Source organism: Malaya genurostris, chromosome 1 (genome assembly GCF_030247185.1).
Source record: "Malaya genurostris strain Urasoe2022 chromosome 1, Malgen_1.1, whole genome shotgun sequence".
Taxonomy (NCBI): Eukaryota; Metazoa; Arthropoda; class Insecta; order Diptera; family Culicidae; genus Malaya; species Malaya genurostris.
In genome coordinates, this window is record NC_080570.1 from 65,588,077 (window position 1) to 65,606,505 (window position 18,429).

Here is an 18,429-nt window from a genome sequence, read left to right on the forward strand (position 1 = left end):
GATTTAAACTACTCACAGTAATGAATGCTGGAAGAACATAACACCAATATACCATTCGAATCAGTTCATCGAGATCAGCAAATACGTGTGTGGAAAATAATTTCACTCAATTTTCTCGGAGATGACTCAACCATTTTCTACAAACTCAGATTCATACGAGAAGTACTTCCAATCTCCAAAATCCAAAATCTTCCAATTCTCCAAAATCCAAAGTATCGAATCGTTTTCTCAAAAAATAAAATTTCCAACACCAAATTTTTTTATATCATTTATTGGTTGGATCAGTCCAGTTCATGACGGCTCCTTGAGCTGTTTCAAATGTTAGCGTTGGGCAGCCTCCCCGGAGGGAGTTTTGTCATTGAGCATGGAAAGAAATAGAAACGTGGTCAAAAAGCAAGTGAGTGTTCATTCAAAAGCAGTGGGGGAGGGAGGGGGGGGGGGGTTAGTAATGTGTTGGTGGGTGGGTTTCCTGCAGATGTTAGTGCGCTATTCTAGATATAGATCTTGTTAGTTCTGAATCGTAGATGGTGGAGCCAAGCCTTGGAGAACGGGCGGATGTTATCGAAAGTTAGGAATGGCGGAGGCACTATCCAATTGTGTCTGCGGCCGAGTTAAGGACGGGTACTGTTTTTTGTTGGGGTTAATAGGGGATTTGCGTCCGAGAATTTTGATTGTTCAGTGAAAAGGTGGTTTTGGTTAATGGCAGAAGGGGCATAAAATGATGGGCATAGGATTGGGGGGGGGGGCGTATTTGTGGGGTGGGGTTTGTGGTTATATTGCTGCTGAACTGTTGTGTGAAGGGCGGTTAAGTCGTGGGTGGTAAAAGTAGGTTTTGTTGGGTGGTAGGTGATGGTGGTATGGAGTGAGAAGAGTCGAATGCTTTGGGGTCATATCTGTGGGGGGTTCTGGTTGTTTTGTTGTTGGGCTGGTGTGTTGAGGCGGGAGATGAAGATAAGAGTTATGTAGACTATTTGTTTCGACTGTTAGATGGAGTTGTAGATGTTTCCATCTTTGAGGAGGAGGATTAACGTTATCTCGGCTACGGGGTCGTTCGCAAGGATGTTTCTTATGGATGTGTTTATGTTATACTGTGCACGGAGGTTGTGAAACTCCGGACAGTTAACTAAGATGTGTTCAACCGTTAGCTGTGTATTGTAGGAGGAGCATCTTGGTGGGGGTTGCCTGGTGAGGTAGTGTATATGGGTGAGGCGTGTGTGCCCGTCCGTAGCCGAGATAGTACTCGCTGTTCCCGGCGGTAAGGGCGGTCCGTTCAGGTTGCAAGATCGCCCTTAATTTTGGGCAGTAGGCCGCCGGGCGCTCTCCATTGTTGTACGAAGTAGTTGGAGAGTTTGTCCCTGAAGTCCGTCAGTATGTCTGCTGAACGGACCTCAGAGGTAGCGCGGCGGCTTTTCCTGCCCATAGCTGCTAGTGTATCCGCGTTTTCATTGCCCGGGATCCCGCTATGTCCAGGAATCCAGCAGACCGTGACATTGCTGCCACAGTATGTCTCGATCGCCTGGACAATTGGATGCCTGGATTCTCCCGCCTCCAATGCGTGATTACTGCTAGAGAGTCCGAGAAAATCACGGCGTCGGATCCCGGGGGAATGATTTTTATACACTCGAGAATAGCAGCAGCTTCCGCCAAGAACACCGAGCAGATGGGATTTAGGCTACGGTGAATGGAGGTATTAGATCCCCAAACACCGAGCCCGGTGCCAGAGTTCGTCCGTGAGCCGTTAGTGAAGAATAAGGCTGAACCTTTGAACTTGTCGGCAATGATTTGATTGAAGCATCGTTTCGCAGCTGCTGGTATTGACTTGGCTTCGAGGGAGGGTGCCAGTGAAGTATAGATTCTGGAGAGATACTGCTGGTACCAGGGTTTCTTCCAGACTCTGTGTAGGCGAGCCAGTTTAGGAAGTCTTTGTCCGGTGAATTCTTGGTACAAAGACTTGGCTATATCCAATAATATGCAGTTGTTTTCCGATATTCTCTCCAAGTAACCCATTGCTCTGCGTACGATTGTCCAGGCCAAGTGCCATCTGAAAGGTAGTTGGTAGTTGGTAATTCTAAAAAGCTTCAAAGTTGGACTGAAAACTGTTGCAATTTCGTCATATTTATTTTTACGCTGATTCCTGAATACCGGCTCTGGAAGTACTGTAAATAACCGTAAACTCTAAACTGAAACTTTCCTCGACATCTCATGGAATTGTCACACGTTTAGATTCAAATTCGATCCGATTTGCAGCTTCGACATTACTGGGTATTGAGTGATTGAAATCACAAATTGCCGCGTAAAACGACGGTCATTAAAATAATGTCATGAGAACTAAAACACCGAAGAATATTCATGCAAAAACACATGCGGATTTATAAAAAAAGATATCATCTCACTGCTAGGTGGATTAAGCACGTTTTTTTACTTCAACAGAGAATAGGAGAATGATTGGTCATAGAACTATCGAGCATCTCATTTCACAGTCACTTTCACCGTACCGATTACAGTTGACGATAATTTTAGCCAGTCTGTCAAGGTCATTTGAAATGACTGACAAATTGCAACTGTGTATGAGACACGAGAAAAGCATAATTATACCTCTAAGTGGATAAAAACAGGATTCTCACAATTTTCAAAGAATTTTTGCTTAGGTCCATCTCAAAAGTAAGGTAACTGTTGAAATTGTTAACTGATTATGCAATTTGTTTATTTTAGTCATGAAGAAAAATTTTAAATACAAAAAAAGACTTTCGAACTCAAATGGAATTTCTCCAATGAACAATTGACATGCACACTATGAACTAGTTTTTCATCACAAGTTTTTCAAATATTAAATTCAATATTGTTACTGTAGGTCTGTAAAATCAGATTACTTTTTTAATGAGAGTATCCCCATACGTTGAATAATACATAAGATAGCTCCAATTCCCAGAGTTTCAGAGCATTTCTAGATATTTTGACTCATAAACTTCATATTCATATCACAGTTGTAGATTCAACGATGTGTATCCTCTAATTATATTTGCGCACGATGATTATAATTACGATGAGTGTAAACACATGTAAAAATACTATACACGGATCGTGGGTTGAAGTCATGTTCTGTCGACTTTGGGCAGCATACAAATGTTAATTGTTCACAGCATGGCTTCATTGAGTTTATTGTTATACCGTTCGGCATTCAGATGGTAACAACACACATCACAGCGGAAACGAAAACTGCTCTTCATGAGCCATTAGGCATCACACTGCCGTACTCATTACTGATGTTATGATTACACAATTTATCTTCCAAAAATCAGAACCAGCATTTACATGCTTCATTTTCTATATAAAAATGACGTTGCCGAAGATAGAAGCTAGATCTATCTGAGTATGAGCTGGCTTCATTGCAATGTTTTCTATTCAATACTATCTCTGCTGTCTGTCGTTTGGTGTGCAAACAAAATATCCATTGTGAGTTGAGTTGAGTTTTAAAATTTTGAAATAACGCATGGAGAATAATAAAACTCGTCCACAGGAAGATACTATAACCCGTCACGGGCATCCGGTTGAGGTTCACAAAGTTTCCACACGGGACGGTTACATATTAAGTGTTGTACGAATACCAAGAAATGGTCGTCAACCGGTCCTTCTGGTGCATGGTTTACTATCGTCGTCGGCCGATTGGACAGCGTTGGGGAATCAATCATTGGGTTTGCGTATCTTTGGAGCCGACTACGACGTTTGGCTAATGAATGCTAGAGGAAATGCCTTTTCCCGTCGCCACTCCAAGATCAGTGCCACTAGTAAGAAGTTCTGGGCGTTCAGTTGGCATGAAATCGGAATTTACGATCTTCCTGCAGTGATAGACCACATTCTACAGGTAACTAGTTATCAATCGTTACATTATATCGGCCACTCTCAGGGGTGTACGGTTTTTTGTGTAATGAGTTCAAGTTTACCGCAGTATGATCGTAAGATTAAAACTGGCCACTTGATGGCACCGGCTGTCATGATGTTTCGTACTTACTCACCGCTTATTCGAGCGATAATTCCGATGACAAAAGAGCTCAAAGTAGGTTAATTTGTAGAACCTTTTAACATTTTACACCTTCAAAACAGATGTTTCATAAACAGATGCTGGCTGGGTTGTTGGGATATTGGGAAATCCTCGGTCGGTCTGACGACTCCTTTCTCGGAACAATGGAGGCCACTATGCTGCAATCTATACCACCAGAAACATTCATGTTCGTAGTGAATGCAATTTCTGGAATGCGACCACTGCAAATTAATCAATCAAAGCTAATTAGGCAAATAATTGAAACATTCCCGTCGGGGTCGTCATTGCTGCAACTCGAACACTACGCTCAAGTAATTTCATCCGGAAATTTCCAACAGTTTGACCACGGAACTAAGGAAAACCGGGTACGGTATAACGCTTCGAAACCACCCAGCTACAGACTGGAGCGGATTCAATCTCCGTTGGCGCTTTACTACAGTGATAATGATTGGTTGGTAGCGGTGAAGGATGTTCAACAACTGAAGTCGAGGCTGCGAAATCTAGTTTTCGAGTATCATGTCGAAGCACCACAGTTCAATCACGTAGACTTTTTGTTCGATAAGGATGCTTCTAAGTTATACGATGAAATCATACGGATTCTGAAGGAAAGCGATAGTCAATAGAAATATTGACCGAGATGTGTGCCTTTGGAAACCAATTTGAGTGATTAAAAATGTCACGTGGCTTTAGCTTCTTAATTGTAGAAATAAATTTCGGTCGTATGTGCCTACCTGTAGGATTTGTTGAAATCATCAGATTTACATCGTCAAGTGCCAAGAATGAACTTGATAATAACGTATCAGTGACTCTACATAAGAGCAGTTCTAGAAATAAGTAGCAAGTTATCAGATTTCACATATGTTCTCCGATTCGGATGGAACTGTGCATAAGTTTCCAGTATGACAAACCATTTTATTTGCACGAATGGAGAGATCAGAGTGCCTGATAGCAGAGTGACGGCACCTCATCCGTGATGCTAGCAATAACTCAAAACATTTAACCCGAAATGATTACGTTTTCGTAAGCTTTATATTGTGCTTGAAAGGTCGCTAGCTCATTTTGAACAATGCTGACAAACGCGTGTCTTCCAAACGAACAGCTGACGTCACTCTGCTTATAGGCACCCTAGGAGAGACTAATGCGACTCAAAATTGATTTTTAGAAAGGGCGGATGAATTCTGGCATACACTTTCTTCAGATCGTTGAACTTTAAATTTTGCAAAAACTGGTGTACAAGACAAAGTTGTAGGAAATCGATCGGGTACCCAAAAATGCATAAAATAGAAAAAAAACTGAATACTTGATCAAGAATTAGAAAATTATCCGAAAAACTGAAATTTCTCTCCAATTTTGTTTGAAATAATTTTCTTTTAAACCTTAGTCTACATTTGATGTAAATTGCATTAGTGTCAATTGGAAAATGAAGATGTTACCGCTATAAAAACTAACGATGAATTGCAAAACTTTTAGTTTTTGTTTTAAAAAAGTCATGTAAACACTAAGCTTCTACGGATAAAAAATAATAAATTTGATCATAATGACATTTCTCTTAGAAGCAACCGTTCTTGAAATATTTAGACATAAAAATCAAAGAACTTCCACCAAGTTCCGCATCGGATTGTAGTACCCTGACTTTTCTTTTTTATATGTATTTCGTAGTTTTTGGTCTTTTTAATTTTTTTCGGTATTTTAACGATATCAAACTAACTAGAGATTATAAGAGGAGAAAGAATATGAAATCATAGAGCCATAGTACTCAAGGAAGAGCAAGGATGTGAAGAATAAAGTGCGGAAAAGTGAGACGTGACAAGGGTCATTTAAGTAAGCAGAAGGCTTCTCGTATCTAAACTTTTACCTTCTACCAGAGGAGTCGAACTTAGGCATCTTAAAGATACGAGTCATCCGAGTCTCTGATATGTCAGAAAGTAAAGGCAAAGGTCGTTTGCCATTTACTGTCCGAACCGGTCTTTTTAATTACAACATCATTTGTTATATTTTCTTGTATTACCTACAACTGTTATATGTATAGGAATTAGCATAAACTACATCATTATTCTAAATAGTCGATTATGGTTACTAAAATTAGAACGAAAGAATGGTATTTATGTGCGGTTGGAATGATTTTGGTATTCTGTTACTCTACTCGGTAACGTAACAAAAAGACATGTTCATGTAATTTTACCAAGCTTTCGCGTCGAACCATTCGCTTTAAATTACCACCGGAGGCAGGTTCAGCGTTTCAATAATATGATTTTACAACCTTTGAAACAAGGGGTCTGTCATTGTCATGAAGTAAAATTACCTTTTCTCTATGCAATAACAGTTCGGCTGAAAAGTTCGTATCGTTTAATAGAAACACAAATTTTTTTGCCAAAATTCGTTTTTATTATTCAACATAATTGCCATCAGAGACGATACAGAGATTATAGCGATCTTCCAACTTTTCGATACCATTTTTGTAGTACGATTTGTCCTTTGCCTCAAAATAGGCCTCAGTTTCAGCGATTACCTCTTCATTGCTTCTAAATTTTTTACCAGCGAGCATTCTCTTGAGGTCTGAGAACAGGAAATGTCACTGGGGGCCAAATCTGGAGAATACGGTGGATGAGGGAGCAATTCGAAGCCCAATTCGTTCAATTTCAGCATGGTTTTTCGTTGTTGTTTTTGATCGATTGTGAGCTCACGCGGCACCCATTTTGCACAAAGCTTTCTCATATCCAAATATTCGTGAATAATATGTCCAACACGTTCCTTTGATATCTTTAGGGTGTCAGCTATCTCGATCAACTTCACTTTACGGTCATTGAAAATCATTTTGTGGATTTTTTTCACGTTTTCATCGGTAACAGCCTCTTTTGGACGTCCACTGCGTTCATCGTCTTCGGTGCTCATATGACCAGTACGAAATTTTGCAAACCACTTACGAATTGTTGCTTCGCCCGGTGCAGAGTCTGGATAACACTCATCAAGCCATTTTTTGGTATCGGCGGCACTTTATTTCATCAAAAAGTAGTGTTTCATCAACACACGAAATTCCTTTTTTTCCATTTTTTTCACAATAACAAAAGTAGCTTCACTCAAAATGCAATATCTCACAAACTAATAATCAGACAGCTGTCAAATTTATACACGTATCTTTTGAAGGTTGGTACTAACTGAAAATGGTATGGATTTAATTCTAGTGGCGCCCTCTCATAGAAACGATACGAACTTTTCAGCCGATCTTCCGCATAGGCCGCATTTCTTGCAATGCTTTATTCAAACGCATCAATTGTAATCTGTACACGTCTCCTAGTTGAAGCATAATCTTTGTCGACCAAAATTACCAAAACTTAATCTTCGAACTGTTCCAATTGTTCAGGACGTTTCCAGTCTTCCGCGTCTGTTTACGCACTTTGGACGTCTGCATACTCTTGTATTATTCCAGACCATGTCAGTTTGGAGTGAAATCAATTTTCAGTTCAGCATTCAACATACCATGTCAATTGTATGGGCGCACAGTGCTGCTACTTTCGCGCGCACGAATTTGACATTTCTCTCAACTATTTGTATGTACAGGATTCGATGCAGACTCGCCTAAGAGCGCCATACTCGCAAAAAAGAATGTTGCTAATTATTTGTTCGGGAAATGTGAGAGATGGATATCTTGTTAATATGATATCTTTGGCTCGATGGAACTTCATGCATGTTGTTATATGACATTTATAAACATGTAAAAATAATGTTTGTGTCTGGATCGATGTAAAATACGGCTAAATTAACTATGAAGTTGAAGATATGACATGACTTTACATGCTTTGAATTAAAATTATAAGTGTATTACGACGCTCCTTTTATGTGCATCTGCAAAGACGTAAATTCACACGATTTTTTCAAAGTGTGTATGATACTAACCCTTCTACTGATACTACCCTTGATCAGTTGCTCTAGGTCACATTTGTCACAAATTATTTCAGAAATCAAAATTAGACGCAATTTTTAATACAATCGTTTCTGAATGATTGAACGGCTGAATGCAGTCATCGTCAGCAGAGTATTTTGGATCGACTTGTGTTTAGCACGGCTCCTTTTTGGTAACATAATTGTTCGATCGTGACGTGTTAAACTTTTTATTGGAAATTCTTCATTATCTTCCAATTCAAGGTGATAACCCATACATTTCTATAACTGTATTGATCGTAACTGTCTACAACTAGAAACCAACGAAAACATAATTTTCATATTACTCAAATGTATTCACGATAATATGTATATTTATTGAAATTGTCCTGTTCATTTTAATAAATATTTTTTCCTTTATGCCTTTCTTATATAGTAAGATTATGCAATCACTGTGAAAGTCGATTTTTGAACCGTGCCATATTTTTCTTAGTTCGTCGAGTACGCGAAATGTCTGTGTGTGTGTGTATGTAAGTCACATTTTGTCGTGAATACGACTTACTTTACATGCCATCGGAAATATGATCACAATTTTATGATAAAATATTCAGTTGTGTGACATAATCTCTAATAATTCAAAATTAAACTTTTCTAAAATGTTCGGCATAAACGAGTATCAAAGATTTATTAATAAGGCGCGTTTGCCTTTCTCGTATTTTGAAAGCTCATAGCTCAGTGATCTGTGAAAAGATTTATATAATCTTACTACAAATAGAATCGAAATTTTTCAACTTAAACGTATATAGCAACAGCATTGAAGTATTTCAATAGTACACTATTGAAAAACCTGTCTCATTTGACCCATATCAACACCAGCCAATCAGAACGCGTTCTGAGGAAGAGAACTAAATATCTGCTGCTGTGCAACAAATCGTTCGAGAAAAATGTTCTGAACAGTGTTTAATATCGTAGTGAGTTCCACAATTTGGTCCTTCTGATAGGCAGAAATGAATCCCGTACAGCATCCGGATAGTTTCTTTCAATGAAATGCAAATCCGAAATGAAATAATCGACATTAAAATTCTGTAAGCGGCTATTTTTATAGCCGTTAGGACCGCCCTTTAGTGAAAAAGCTACAAACGAAATCAGGTAAAATAAGCCTCTCAACAAAAATTGGATCAGTTTGGATTCTATCGCCACTGCGAGCAGATGTATTTTGTGTCGTTTGCGAAGCTAGTTTCGCTTCCGACAAGAGCGATTACGCCACAGCTATGGATGTCGGAAATTTCGAATTACTCGATTATTCAATAATCGAGTATAATTTTGAAACTAATCAATTGAAATTTATTCGATTATCTGGGTTAGTAATCGATTACTCGATTATTCATTCGATTATTACTTTGGGATTTTTTCAATTATTCGATTAGCTCAATAATTACAATAATTAAATATTACTCGATTATCTGAGTTATTAATCGATTACTCGATTAATCGATCGATGTTACGACATCCCTAGTCACAGCTGCCAGTCATTTGCATTGGTGAAAAAGCAACGGTGGAGAGCATTACACAAAATCAGCCGTTCTAATGGCTCTAAAAGTTTTCTAAAGAACTATTAGGATTTGTTGTTCGCAAATCGAACGGAAATATCCTCAGTTTAGTGCAAATCTAGAACAGTTTGGTTAGATTTTTGCACTTTTCGCTGTGTGAAATTCACAGTAATCGAGATCAAATGAAGCCTTCTTTGTTTTAGCGAAAAATGTTCCAGAGTTTAATCAAAGATAAATAATAAAGACATGTATGTGCTTATAAATATTTTTGAAAAATGTGGTTCGTTCCCGGTACCTTCTGAAATGACCGCACTCACCGCTTGGTGGAGCGCGAGATTAATTGCATTGTTATCATTTCAACCAAAGTGTGCCATAAAATCTCAATATAAATGAGCTACTGGAGCTACCGAATCGAAAGGGTTCTCACGGTTTGACATTTGCATTATGAATGTAATGATGGGAACTCAGCAGTGCAACCGATTTATCACCATTGGTGCCAGTTTCACGGAGGACCGTAGATGTGCGCCAAAATTCGTTTGTGGTTTAATGTCGTAGAGAATTACGCAATTTGACCCTTCTGAATGCTAGAAACGAATCCCTACAGCATATTGATAGTTTCTTTCGATAAATTATGCAAATCCGAAATGAAATAATCGACATAAAAATTCTGTATGCGGCAATTTTTATAGCCGTTAGGACCGCTTATTAGTGAAAAAGCTACAAACGAAATCAGGTAAAAACAAGCCTCTCAACAAAAATTGGATCAGTTTGGATTCTATCGCCACTGCGAGCAGATGTATTTTGTGTCGTTTGCAAAGCTAGTTTCGCCTCCGTCAAGAGCGATTACGTCACAGCTGCCAGTCATTTGCATTGGTGAAAAAGCAACGCTGGAGAGCATTACACAAAATCAGCCGTTCTAATGGCTCTAAAAGTTTTCTAAAGATTTTTCTATTAGGATTTCTTGCTCGCAAATCGAAGGGAAATATCCTCAGTTTAGTGCAAATCTAGAACAGTTTGGTTAGATTTTTGCACTTTTCGCTGTGTGATATTCACAGTCAGAGCTTAAAATTGTCACGCATTTTCAATGAAAGAAACCATTCCAGCCGTCTCATTTTCAATGTTTTACTGTCTCATTCGTAAATGACCGACACCAGAACAAACGAAGAGAGACGAAACATTTTCGTGTCTCATCGAAAAAATGAGAGAGCATAATTGCCAACATCACTCTTTCCTCTGTGACAAGACGAAACCAAACTAACGTCTTCAGGTAGCAACAGCAGAATTTCAATTCTCATTCTTTCATTGATGTATTGAAAATCTGTGACGCCTGGCTATAAAAAGTGACTAAAATATGGCAAATCGAAGTAATTACATCCCAGAACTTCTTTGGAAACCAAAACTACTACAAACTCCAACACCAACTGGTAAAACTTATTGTGAAACCTTTTTCTGTCGTTTTCAATTCTCACAGCTTTGGTTGAATATCGACACTGCATACTATGGGATTTTCACTGAAAACTGCAAATGACTGAAAGGGCAAATGAAAGAAAAAACACAATTTGGAAACTACTGTCCCTCTTATGTCATTGACTGGACATGGATTTCGTTCTCATAGTTTGCAAGCGAAGCTGAGAGTGACAGTACTTTCTTGTCATTTTCGTCTATTTTTCAGTCAATGAAAATGACTTATATTACCTCTGTTCACAGTAATCTATATCAAGTGAAGCCTTCTTTGTTTTTGCGAAAAGGGAAATGCTTGCATAATTGATACAATTGATGAACTAATTGATATTCGAAAGTGTTAAGGAACATGTCAGTTGTTTTCGTATTCACGACATCCAGTTATGTCTCTGACATTACCCACCCGCCTTTGTTTTTGCACTCACTTTTCTCGGATAAAGCTGAACCGATTAAAATTAAAATATTAATTAAAGACGGCTGAACCGATTTTCACAAACTTAGAATCTAATAAAAAGGTGTAATTGTCTCATACAAAGCTCCTGAATTTTACTTCGAACCGGCTCCGGAAATACAGGGTGATTAGTGTAAAAATTTTAATTTAAAATAACTTCCTCACTTTTTTCAAAGATGGCGTGACCGATTTTAACAAGCATAGCTTCAAATGAATGGTCTTAGAATCCCATACAAAACTTCCAGTTCTGGAATTACAGGATGAAGTGTTGAAAATGTTATGCAATCATACAGAGCGGTGATGCAAAACACGATAATCTTTTTCAAAACTGGGCTTAAAACATTTCCAATCGATAGGCTTTGTCAGTTGACGGCCAAGCGAATCGACTTCGGCTATACCAGTCCCCGGCTTTCGATTCCGGAAGCACCGGAAATATTGTTCACAAACTCTAAAACTGATCTCAACTTTCTCAGCGAGCTGACCGATTGGAGCTTGACCGATTGGTGGATTGAAACAGGTTTTTCAATAAAGCAATCGATTGTTATCGAATATTATACATTGAGGGACAAATTTTGATGCAGAGAACATGTGGATCGATAAAAAAAGGTATCACCTCACTGGTATGTGGTATGGATAAAGACTTTCGTATGGAGCATCGGAGACTCATAGTACCATTAATACTTAGCTGAACGAGATCGAAATGTATTTGTGTGTGTGTCCACTTTTAAATGATTTTTTATCGCTCAATTTTCTCAGAGATGGCTAAACCGATTTCAACAAACTTAGGTTCATTTGAAATCCACTATTGGTCTATTGATCAAGTTCGTAGTTCCAATGTCACTTCTGGTTTTATTATCGCTGAATTTTCTCAGAGATGGCAGAGCCGATTTTAACACGCCTAAGCTCGTTTCAAAGTTATTATAGAATTGTGGATCAATTTCTAAGATCAATCGGCTGCCACTTCTGGTTCCGAAGATATAATGGTGTAAGAGATATAACCGACTAACCGCATATTTTTCATCGGCTAAATTTTCTCAGAAATGATTCAAAGAATTTCGATTAACTTTGGCATATGTTAATGTTAATCAAATTTGGAAGATTTCGAGAAATGCAATCTTATACGAGGATAAAATCTTACAAAACAACACTAAGGTCTCTTTTTACACTTTTTTTCGCAAGGTTTTATTATACACGGATTCCGGAATTAACACTGCTCTTATTTACGCGATTTTCGCAGTTTACACGGTTTCTGATGAGAGTTTAAAAATTACTGTCATTTTTTTGAGAAAAAGTTTAAAAAAATGGAACAGGTTATCTGTAAGAAAACGATTATGAAAGCTAATTTAAAGTTTGAAAGTCAACAAAAATCTTTCATTCCACAATTCACGGGAGTATCGACTATCGTTCCATAAAATGATTAATCAGTCTTCAGATCTTCAATCCCTGTCGTAAATTACACGACAACGTCTTCTTCGCTCAGTTGCGGTGTATGATAACAGATCGGCTGAAAAGTTCGTATCGTTTCTATGAGAGGGCGCCACTAGAATTAAATCCATACCATTTTCAGTTAGTACCAAGCTTCAAAAGATACGTGTATAAATTTGACAGCTGTCTGATTATTAGTTTGTGAGATATTGCATTTTGAGTGAAGCTACTTTTGTTATTGTGAAAAAAATGGAAAAAAGGAATTTCGTGTGTTGATGAAACACTACTTTTTGATGAAAAAAAGTGCCGTCGATACCAAAAAATGGCTTCATGAGTGTTATCCAGACTCTGCACCGGGCGAAGCAACAATTCGTGAGTGGTTTGCAAAATTTCGTACTGGTCATATGAGCACCGAAGACGATGAACGCAGTGGACGTCCAAAAGAGGCTGTTACCGATGAAAACGTGAAAGAAATCCACAAAATGATTTTCAATGACCGTAAAGTGAAGTTGATCGAGATAGCTGACACCCTAAAGATATCAAAGGAACGTGTTGGACATATTATTCACGAATATTTGGATATGAGAAAGCTTTGTGCAAAATGAGTGCCGCGTGAGATCACAATCGATCAAAACCAACAACGAATTGATGATTCTGAGCAGTGTTTGGAGCTGTTATATCGAAATAAAACCGATTTTTTCGTCGATGTATAACAATGGACGAAACATGGCTCCATCACTTCACTCCGGAACCCAAAGCGTGGAAAGACTCAACAATCGGCCGGTAAGGTTATGACGTCTGTATTTTGGGATTCGCATGGTATAATTTTCATCGACTACCTTGAAAAGGGAAAAACCATCAACAGTGACTATTATATAGCGTTATTAGAGCGTTTGAAGGACGAAATTTCAAAAAACGGCCTCATTTGAAGAAGAAGAAAGTTTTGTTTCATCAAGACAATGCACCGTGTCACAAGTCGATGAAAACCATGCTGAAATTGAACGAATTGGGCTTCGAATTGCTCCCTCATCCACCGTATTCTCCAGATTTGGCCCCAAGTAACTTTTTCCTGTTCTCAGACCTCAAGAGAATGCTCGCTAGTAAAAAATTTAGAAGCAATGAAGAGGTAATAGCTGAAACTGAGGCCTATTTTGAGGCAAAGGACAAATCGTACTACAAAAATGGTATCGAAAAGTTGGAAGATCGCTATAATCGCTGTATCGCCTCTGATGGCAATTATGTTGAATAATAAAAACGAATTTTGGCAAAAAAAATGTGTGTTTCTATTAAACGATACGAACTTTTCAGCCGAACTGTTATATTGTCAGCATCGTCATTGATACCACCAAGAATTTCGTAGAATCAAAGAACTAGTCGGATTTACTAATCTCTTCAACTCTTCATCATATCGAGCAGTACAGTATTTTATACCGTACACGTTGAATGATATAGCTCTAGCAGTATTATGACCCACGCCGATAAAATGAGTTGCTTCAGCATGACACATAGTAATACCTCTTCTAATTTAATCCGTATTCATCTCGATGGATTCTTCCCCTTCCCCTTTGCTCTTAGGGTAAATTCAGCAGCTGCAAGATTCATATGGGTGGTCTATTAAGATAACTGAAACTGAAACAAATGTATCCCCATCAAGCCGTTTTAGTTTTATTTATTCGAACAGTCTTTCTGTCAAATTCAAAACTGGTATACGCTGTCGTTCTATTTTTTCTATATTTGAAAAACAGATAAAACGCCATTTTATTTTGTTATAATTTCTAGATTTAAATTTTAAAACTGACATAAATTATGCATCTAGAACTAGAACACTACTGAATATGCCCTAAATGTTCTAATTTTAAGTTGTCATCCAATGTGTTATATCAAGGATGACTATACGCTTCACGTAACTTCAGGCTGGTTATTAGAATTCAGTTTTAATTATGAAATAACATTTACATTTTAGTAAAAACAAACACATAATAAATCTACGGTTTTTGGAATTATTGCGTCCAATTTTCCGCCCGATTTTGTTTTAAACGGATTTTTTTAACACGATACGTAACTCCCGTGTAAAAAGAAACCTTAGTGTATTTATATGGCAAAAGAAAGGCATTATCACACCACTAGGAGGATAAGAAAGGGATTTTATAAATATATAAAATAGGTATAGAATTGCCTCAAACTTTGTAATACTTTTCCCCGGCTCGGAGGGCCGAGTGTTATATACCAATCGATACAACTCAATGAACTGAGCAAATACCAGTGTATGTGTGTGGATGTGTATATGTATGCTTGCCTGTATGTGTGCAAAATAAAGAGGCGTGGATTTCAGAATTGGCTGGACCGATTTTGGCCAAACTAGTTGCAAATGAAAGGTTTTGCTAGAAGTATGTACGCTATTGTTTCTGTTTTTTGGATCTGACGATTACTTTCCGAGTTATACCAACATTTGTGTCAAAACAGCAAATCTCAAATTTAGATACCTTATCGTAATACCAATCAAACAAACCATAGATTGTAAGATACTACAATATAATACCAATACACAATAATTGTACCTGGGTGCTCTAATTAAGCATATCAATTCCATGAAGTTTATCGTTCTAAACTATTAAGAGGTGAAAATTCAACTTGCTAAGTCTCGTGATCTTCTTTCGTTTCAATTGCAGGTTCTGAACCCCTTTCTCAATTGATAAGGTATTCCAGTATGCAATCTAACAGTATGCTATCATTAATGACACTGAGCACCGTCACCATCATCCTCTGCCTAGCCTGCGTTGTCCACGGTTCTGGCAGTACCGGTTCCGACCCGTTACTGTTTAGCAGCAGCCAAAACTCCGACATGGACGATCAAGGCCAAAGAGAAATGTCGCAGTCAACATTCCAGCATCTACTCGCTGTCCGTTCGCCCAAGTATAACTTTGGCCTCGGGAAACGGCGATATATAATCGAGGACCTTCCTGGCGTCAAGCGTTTACCGCACTACAATTTTGGTTTGGGAAAACGAGGGAGGTAAAAATATTGACAGAAAATTGAAATAGTATACCCACATAATGAATTTAAATCTTTTCCGATAGGATGGACTTGTTCGATTACGAAGATGATTCTGCTTTGCCAAGTTGGAGTGATGAATATTCGGCATTAATATCCAAGGATATTCCTGATTACGAACTTGACAAGGACAAATCCGATGAAAAGCGTGCATCAGGTAAAGTTCATGGCAGTAGTGTTAGTGATGTGTAGTTTCACTAAGAACAACTTTTCATACCAGGTGCTTACCGATACCATTTCGGACTGGGCAAGAGGCGAACTTACGACTTTGGATTGGGTAAGCGTTCGTCCCAAGCCGGAGAAGAGAAACGATTACCGAATCGGTATAACTTTGGACTCGGCCGTCGTTAATCAACCGTCGCACAGTGTAATTAGTCATCTTTAACGGAATCCACTGGACCTGAAAAATTGACCCTGGCCAAGCTCTTCAAAATTCTACATTCTGAGATGTCGAGCATCAGCGAAACGAATGACTGTGTGCAAAGAAATGAACCAAAAATACTACATTACCCAGCGACAGGCCGACACCTAAAAAAAACATGCCAGTATATGCTCCCAAAAACAATAAACTATTGATGAATATTATTATTTCGTATTCTATGATTTATTTTAGAGAATAATACACAGTGTATCAAGATTATGAACCACTAACCTGTTACTAGTCATGAGCAAACTGTATTTCGGAGACGTGTGCTAATGTGCCAAATATTATACTATACAAATCATTATACTAGCATAAGAAATACAGCTTAAATCTTGAACAATAATATCATTATCTGTATTTTCTGTACATTTTCCTACAATTTCACTAACTGTATATGAAACCTTGTGCTGAAACCTAATAAAGCACGATAATGTGTTTGAATAAAAACTTGTACAACCTACCCAAATGATGTAAATAGAAGCAGTCTAGCGGTGGAACAGCATCGTAACGATCACATGAAACACTTCCTCGATCCACAGTCAGCAAGATTAGAAAATACGCAACGAATTTATTGGATGGAAAGAATCTCTTCTCAAGTCATCAGACTGTCACCGAGTCCTTCGTAACGCATTACTGTAGCTTAATTGATGCTTTTCGTCAGAAACGGATACCGTTTCCGAGGAGCACACACACCATCTAGTAGAGAAATGCAAAACAAAACTTCTGGAGAGTACGGAATGATTTGCCAATACTATCAATGTGAACTGGTTTTACGGACATACTTTCAAATTGTTGACATCCCATGTGACATAAACGAAAAGCTTAATTTAAATTGCTGTATCCACACAACTAAGCATGCATTATATTGAATTAATATAAAACATGTTGTAAAGATGCTAAGGAATGAAAATAAAGTTGAGCTAAATCCAAGAAAGTAAAAAATCACGAGTTGAGACTACTTTCAGTTTAATCCTGTTATTGAAACCTACTACATTCTGAAGTCGTTAAGTTCCTCGTTTCGTCTACTAACGATTTTAATATGAATCGTTTCTAACGTGGAGAATTTCGCAAACATGTTCTTAGTATGAAAATCAATCGAACTAGTTTTTTCCCCAAAAAAAATGAAGAGGCTATTGAGAAATGGAAAAAATACTGAACTGTACTCGAAAAAATACAACAGACAAAAATGATCGACAAAAGTTTATTTTGAGTAGGACATTTTTGAATCTCTCTGGGGATAACTAACCACTTATTAGCTATGTTTTTGCACAGTTGGTTTATTCAACCTTCTCTCCTATAGGATAAATGTCCCCACCTAGAATTCTGTACAACTCTTTCGCCATTCTTCTTGCACACATAATTTTTACCTCGTACCATCGGCAATATATTCAGCAGTTAACTATAACATTTTTACAAATTCATATTTCAAAATTACAGTCTCCTAAGATGTTTGATTTTAACTCCTTTTTCGTACTTCAACACCTTTGTCGTGTTCAAACAACGGTTTTAAACAGCTTTTAAAGCTAATCTAATGTTCACCATTACTGCTGTCAAACCGTCTGTTTGAACCTCGTTTTAATGTTATTGAACTGAAATTCGAGTCAGTTTCGAACCTGATTCCTATATCGGGTTAGATCGAATACGAACGTGATTAATCCACCTAGCAGTGAGATGATACCTTTTTTTATCAATCCGGATGTGATATTCTTTGGAGTTGTAGTTCTCATGACATTATTTTAATTATCGTCGTTTTAAACGGCAAATTGATATTTTAATCACTCATTACATTCCATGAGATGTTCACATTTGAACATTCCATGAGATGTCGAAGTAAGTTCCACTTTAGAGTTTTTCTTCATTATTTATGGTACTTCCAGAGCCGGTATTCAGGAACTAGCATAACCCAAAATGATTCGAATGGCCATAAATTAATACGCCAAACAATTTACATTTTCTATATCGGAATGAATTTTAAAAACTCATCATCTGTAATTCCAGAATCGGATAAAATTCACCGATTTTGTATGGGACCTTAAGTCCTTTAATTTGAATTTTTGTTTTTGAAGTTCGATTTGGCCTTTTTGAGAAAATGACTGAGCTTTGAGAAACGATTCGATACTGGAACCGGAATTCTAAAATCGGTGTAGCC

At 37.8% G+C, this 18,429-nt stretch overlaps 2 protein-coding genes across 5 annotated transcripts in view; both read left to right on the forward strand.

Moving 5' to 3' along the window:
* The window catches only part of LOC131440328 (allatostatin-A), a 120,053-nt gene extending 102,825 nt beyond the window's left edge, over positions 1–17,228 (forward strand). For all 4 annotated transcript variants that reach the window (XM_058611501.1, XM_058611503.1, XM_058611504.1 and 1 more), the window contains 3 exons: positions 15,475–15,817; positions 15,883–16,013; positions 16,077–17,228. In XM_058611501.1, coding sequence (XP_058467484.1) covers positions 15,513–15,817; positions 15,883–16,013; positions 16,077–16,207 — 567 coding nt within the window. In that variant the 5' untranslated portion in view covers positions 15,475–15,512 and the 3' untranslated portion in view covers positions 16,208–17,228. The remainder of the gene's footprint in view (positions 1–15,474; positions 15,818–15,882; positions 16,014–16,076) is intronic.
* Positions 3,491–4,662, forward strand: LOC131426068 (lipase 3-like). The gene is made up of 2 exons (XM_058588502.1): positions 3,491–4,054; positions 4,102–4,662. Exons 1-2 carry the CDS (start codon positions 3,491–3,493, stop codon positions 4,660–4,662), a joined length of 1,125 nt encoding a protein of 374 aa, XP_058444485.1.
* Positions 17,229–18,429: the final 1,201 nt, after the last annotated feature.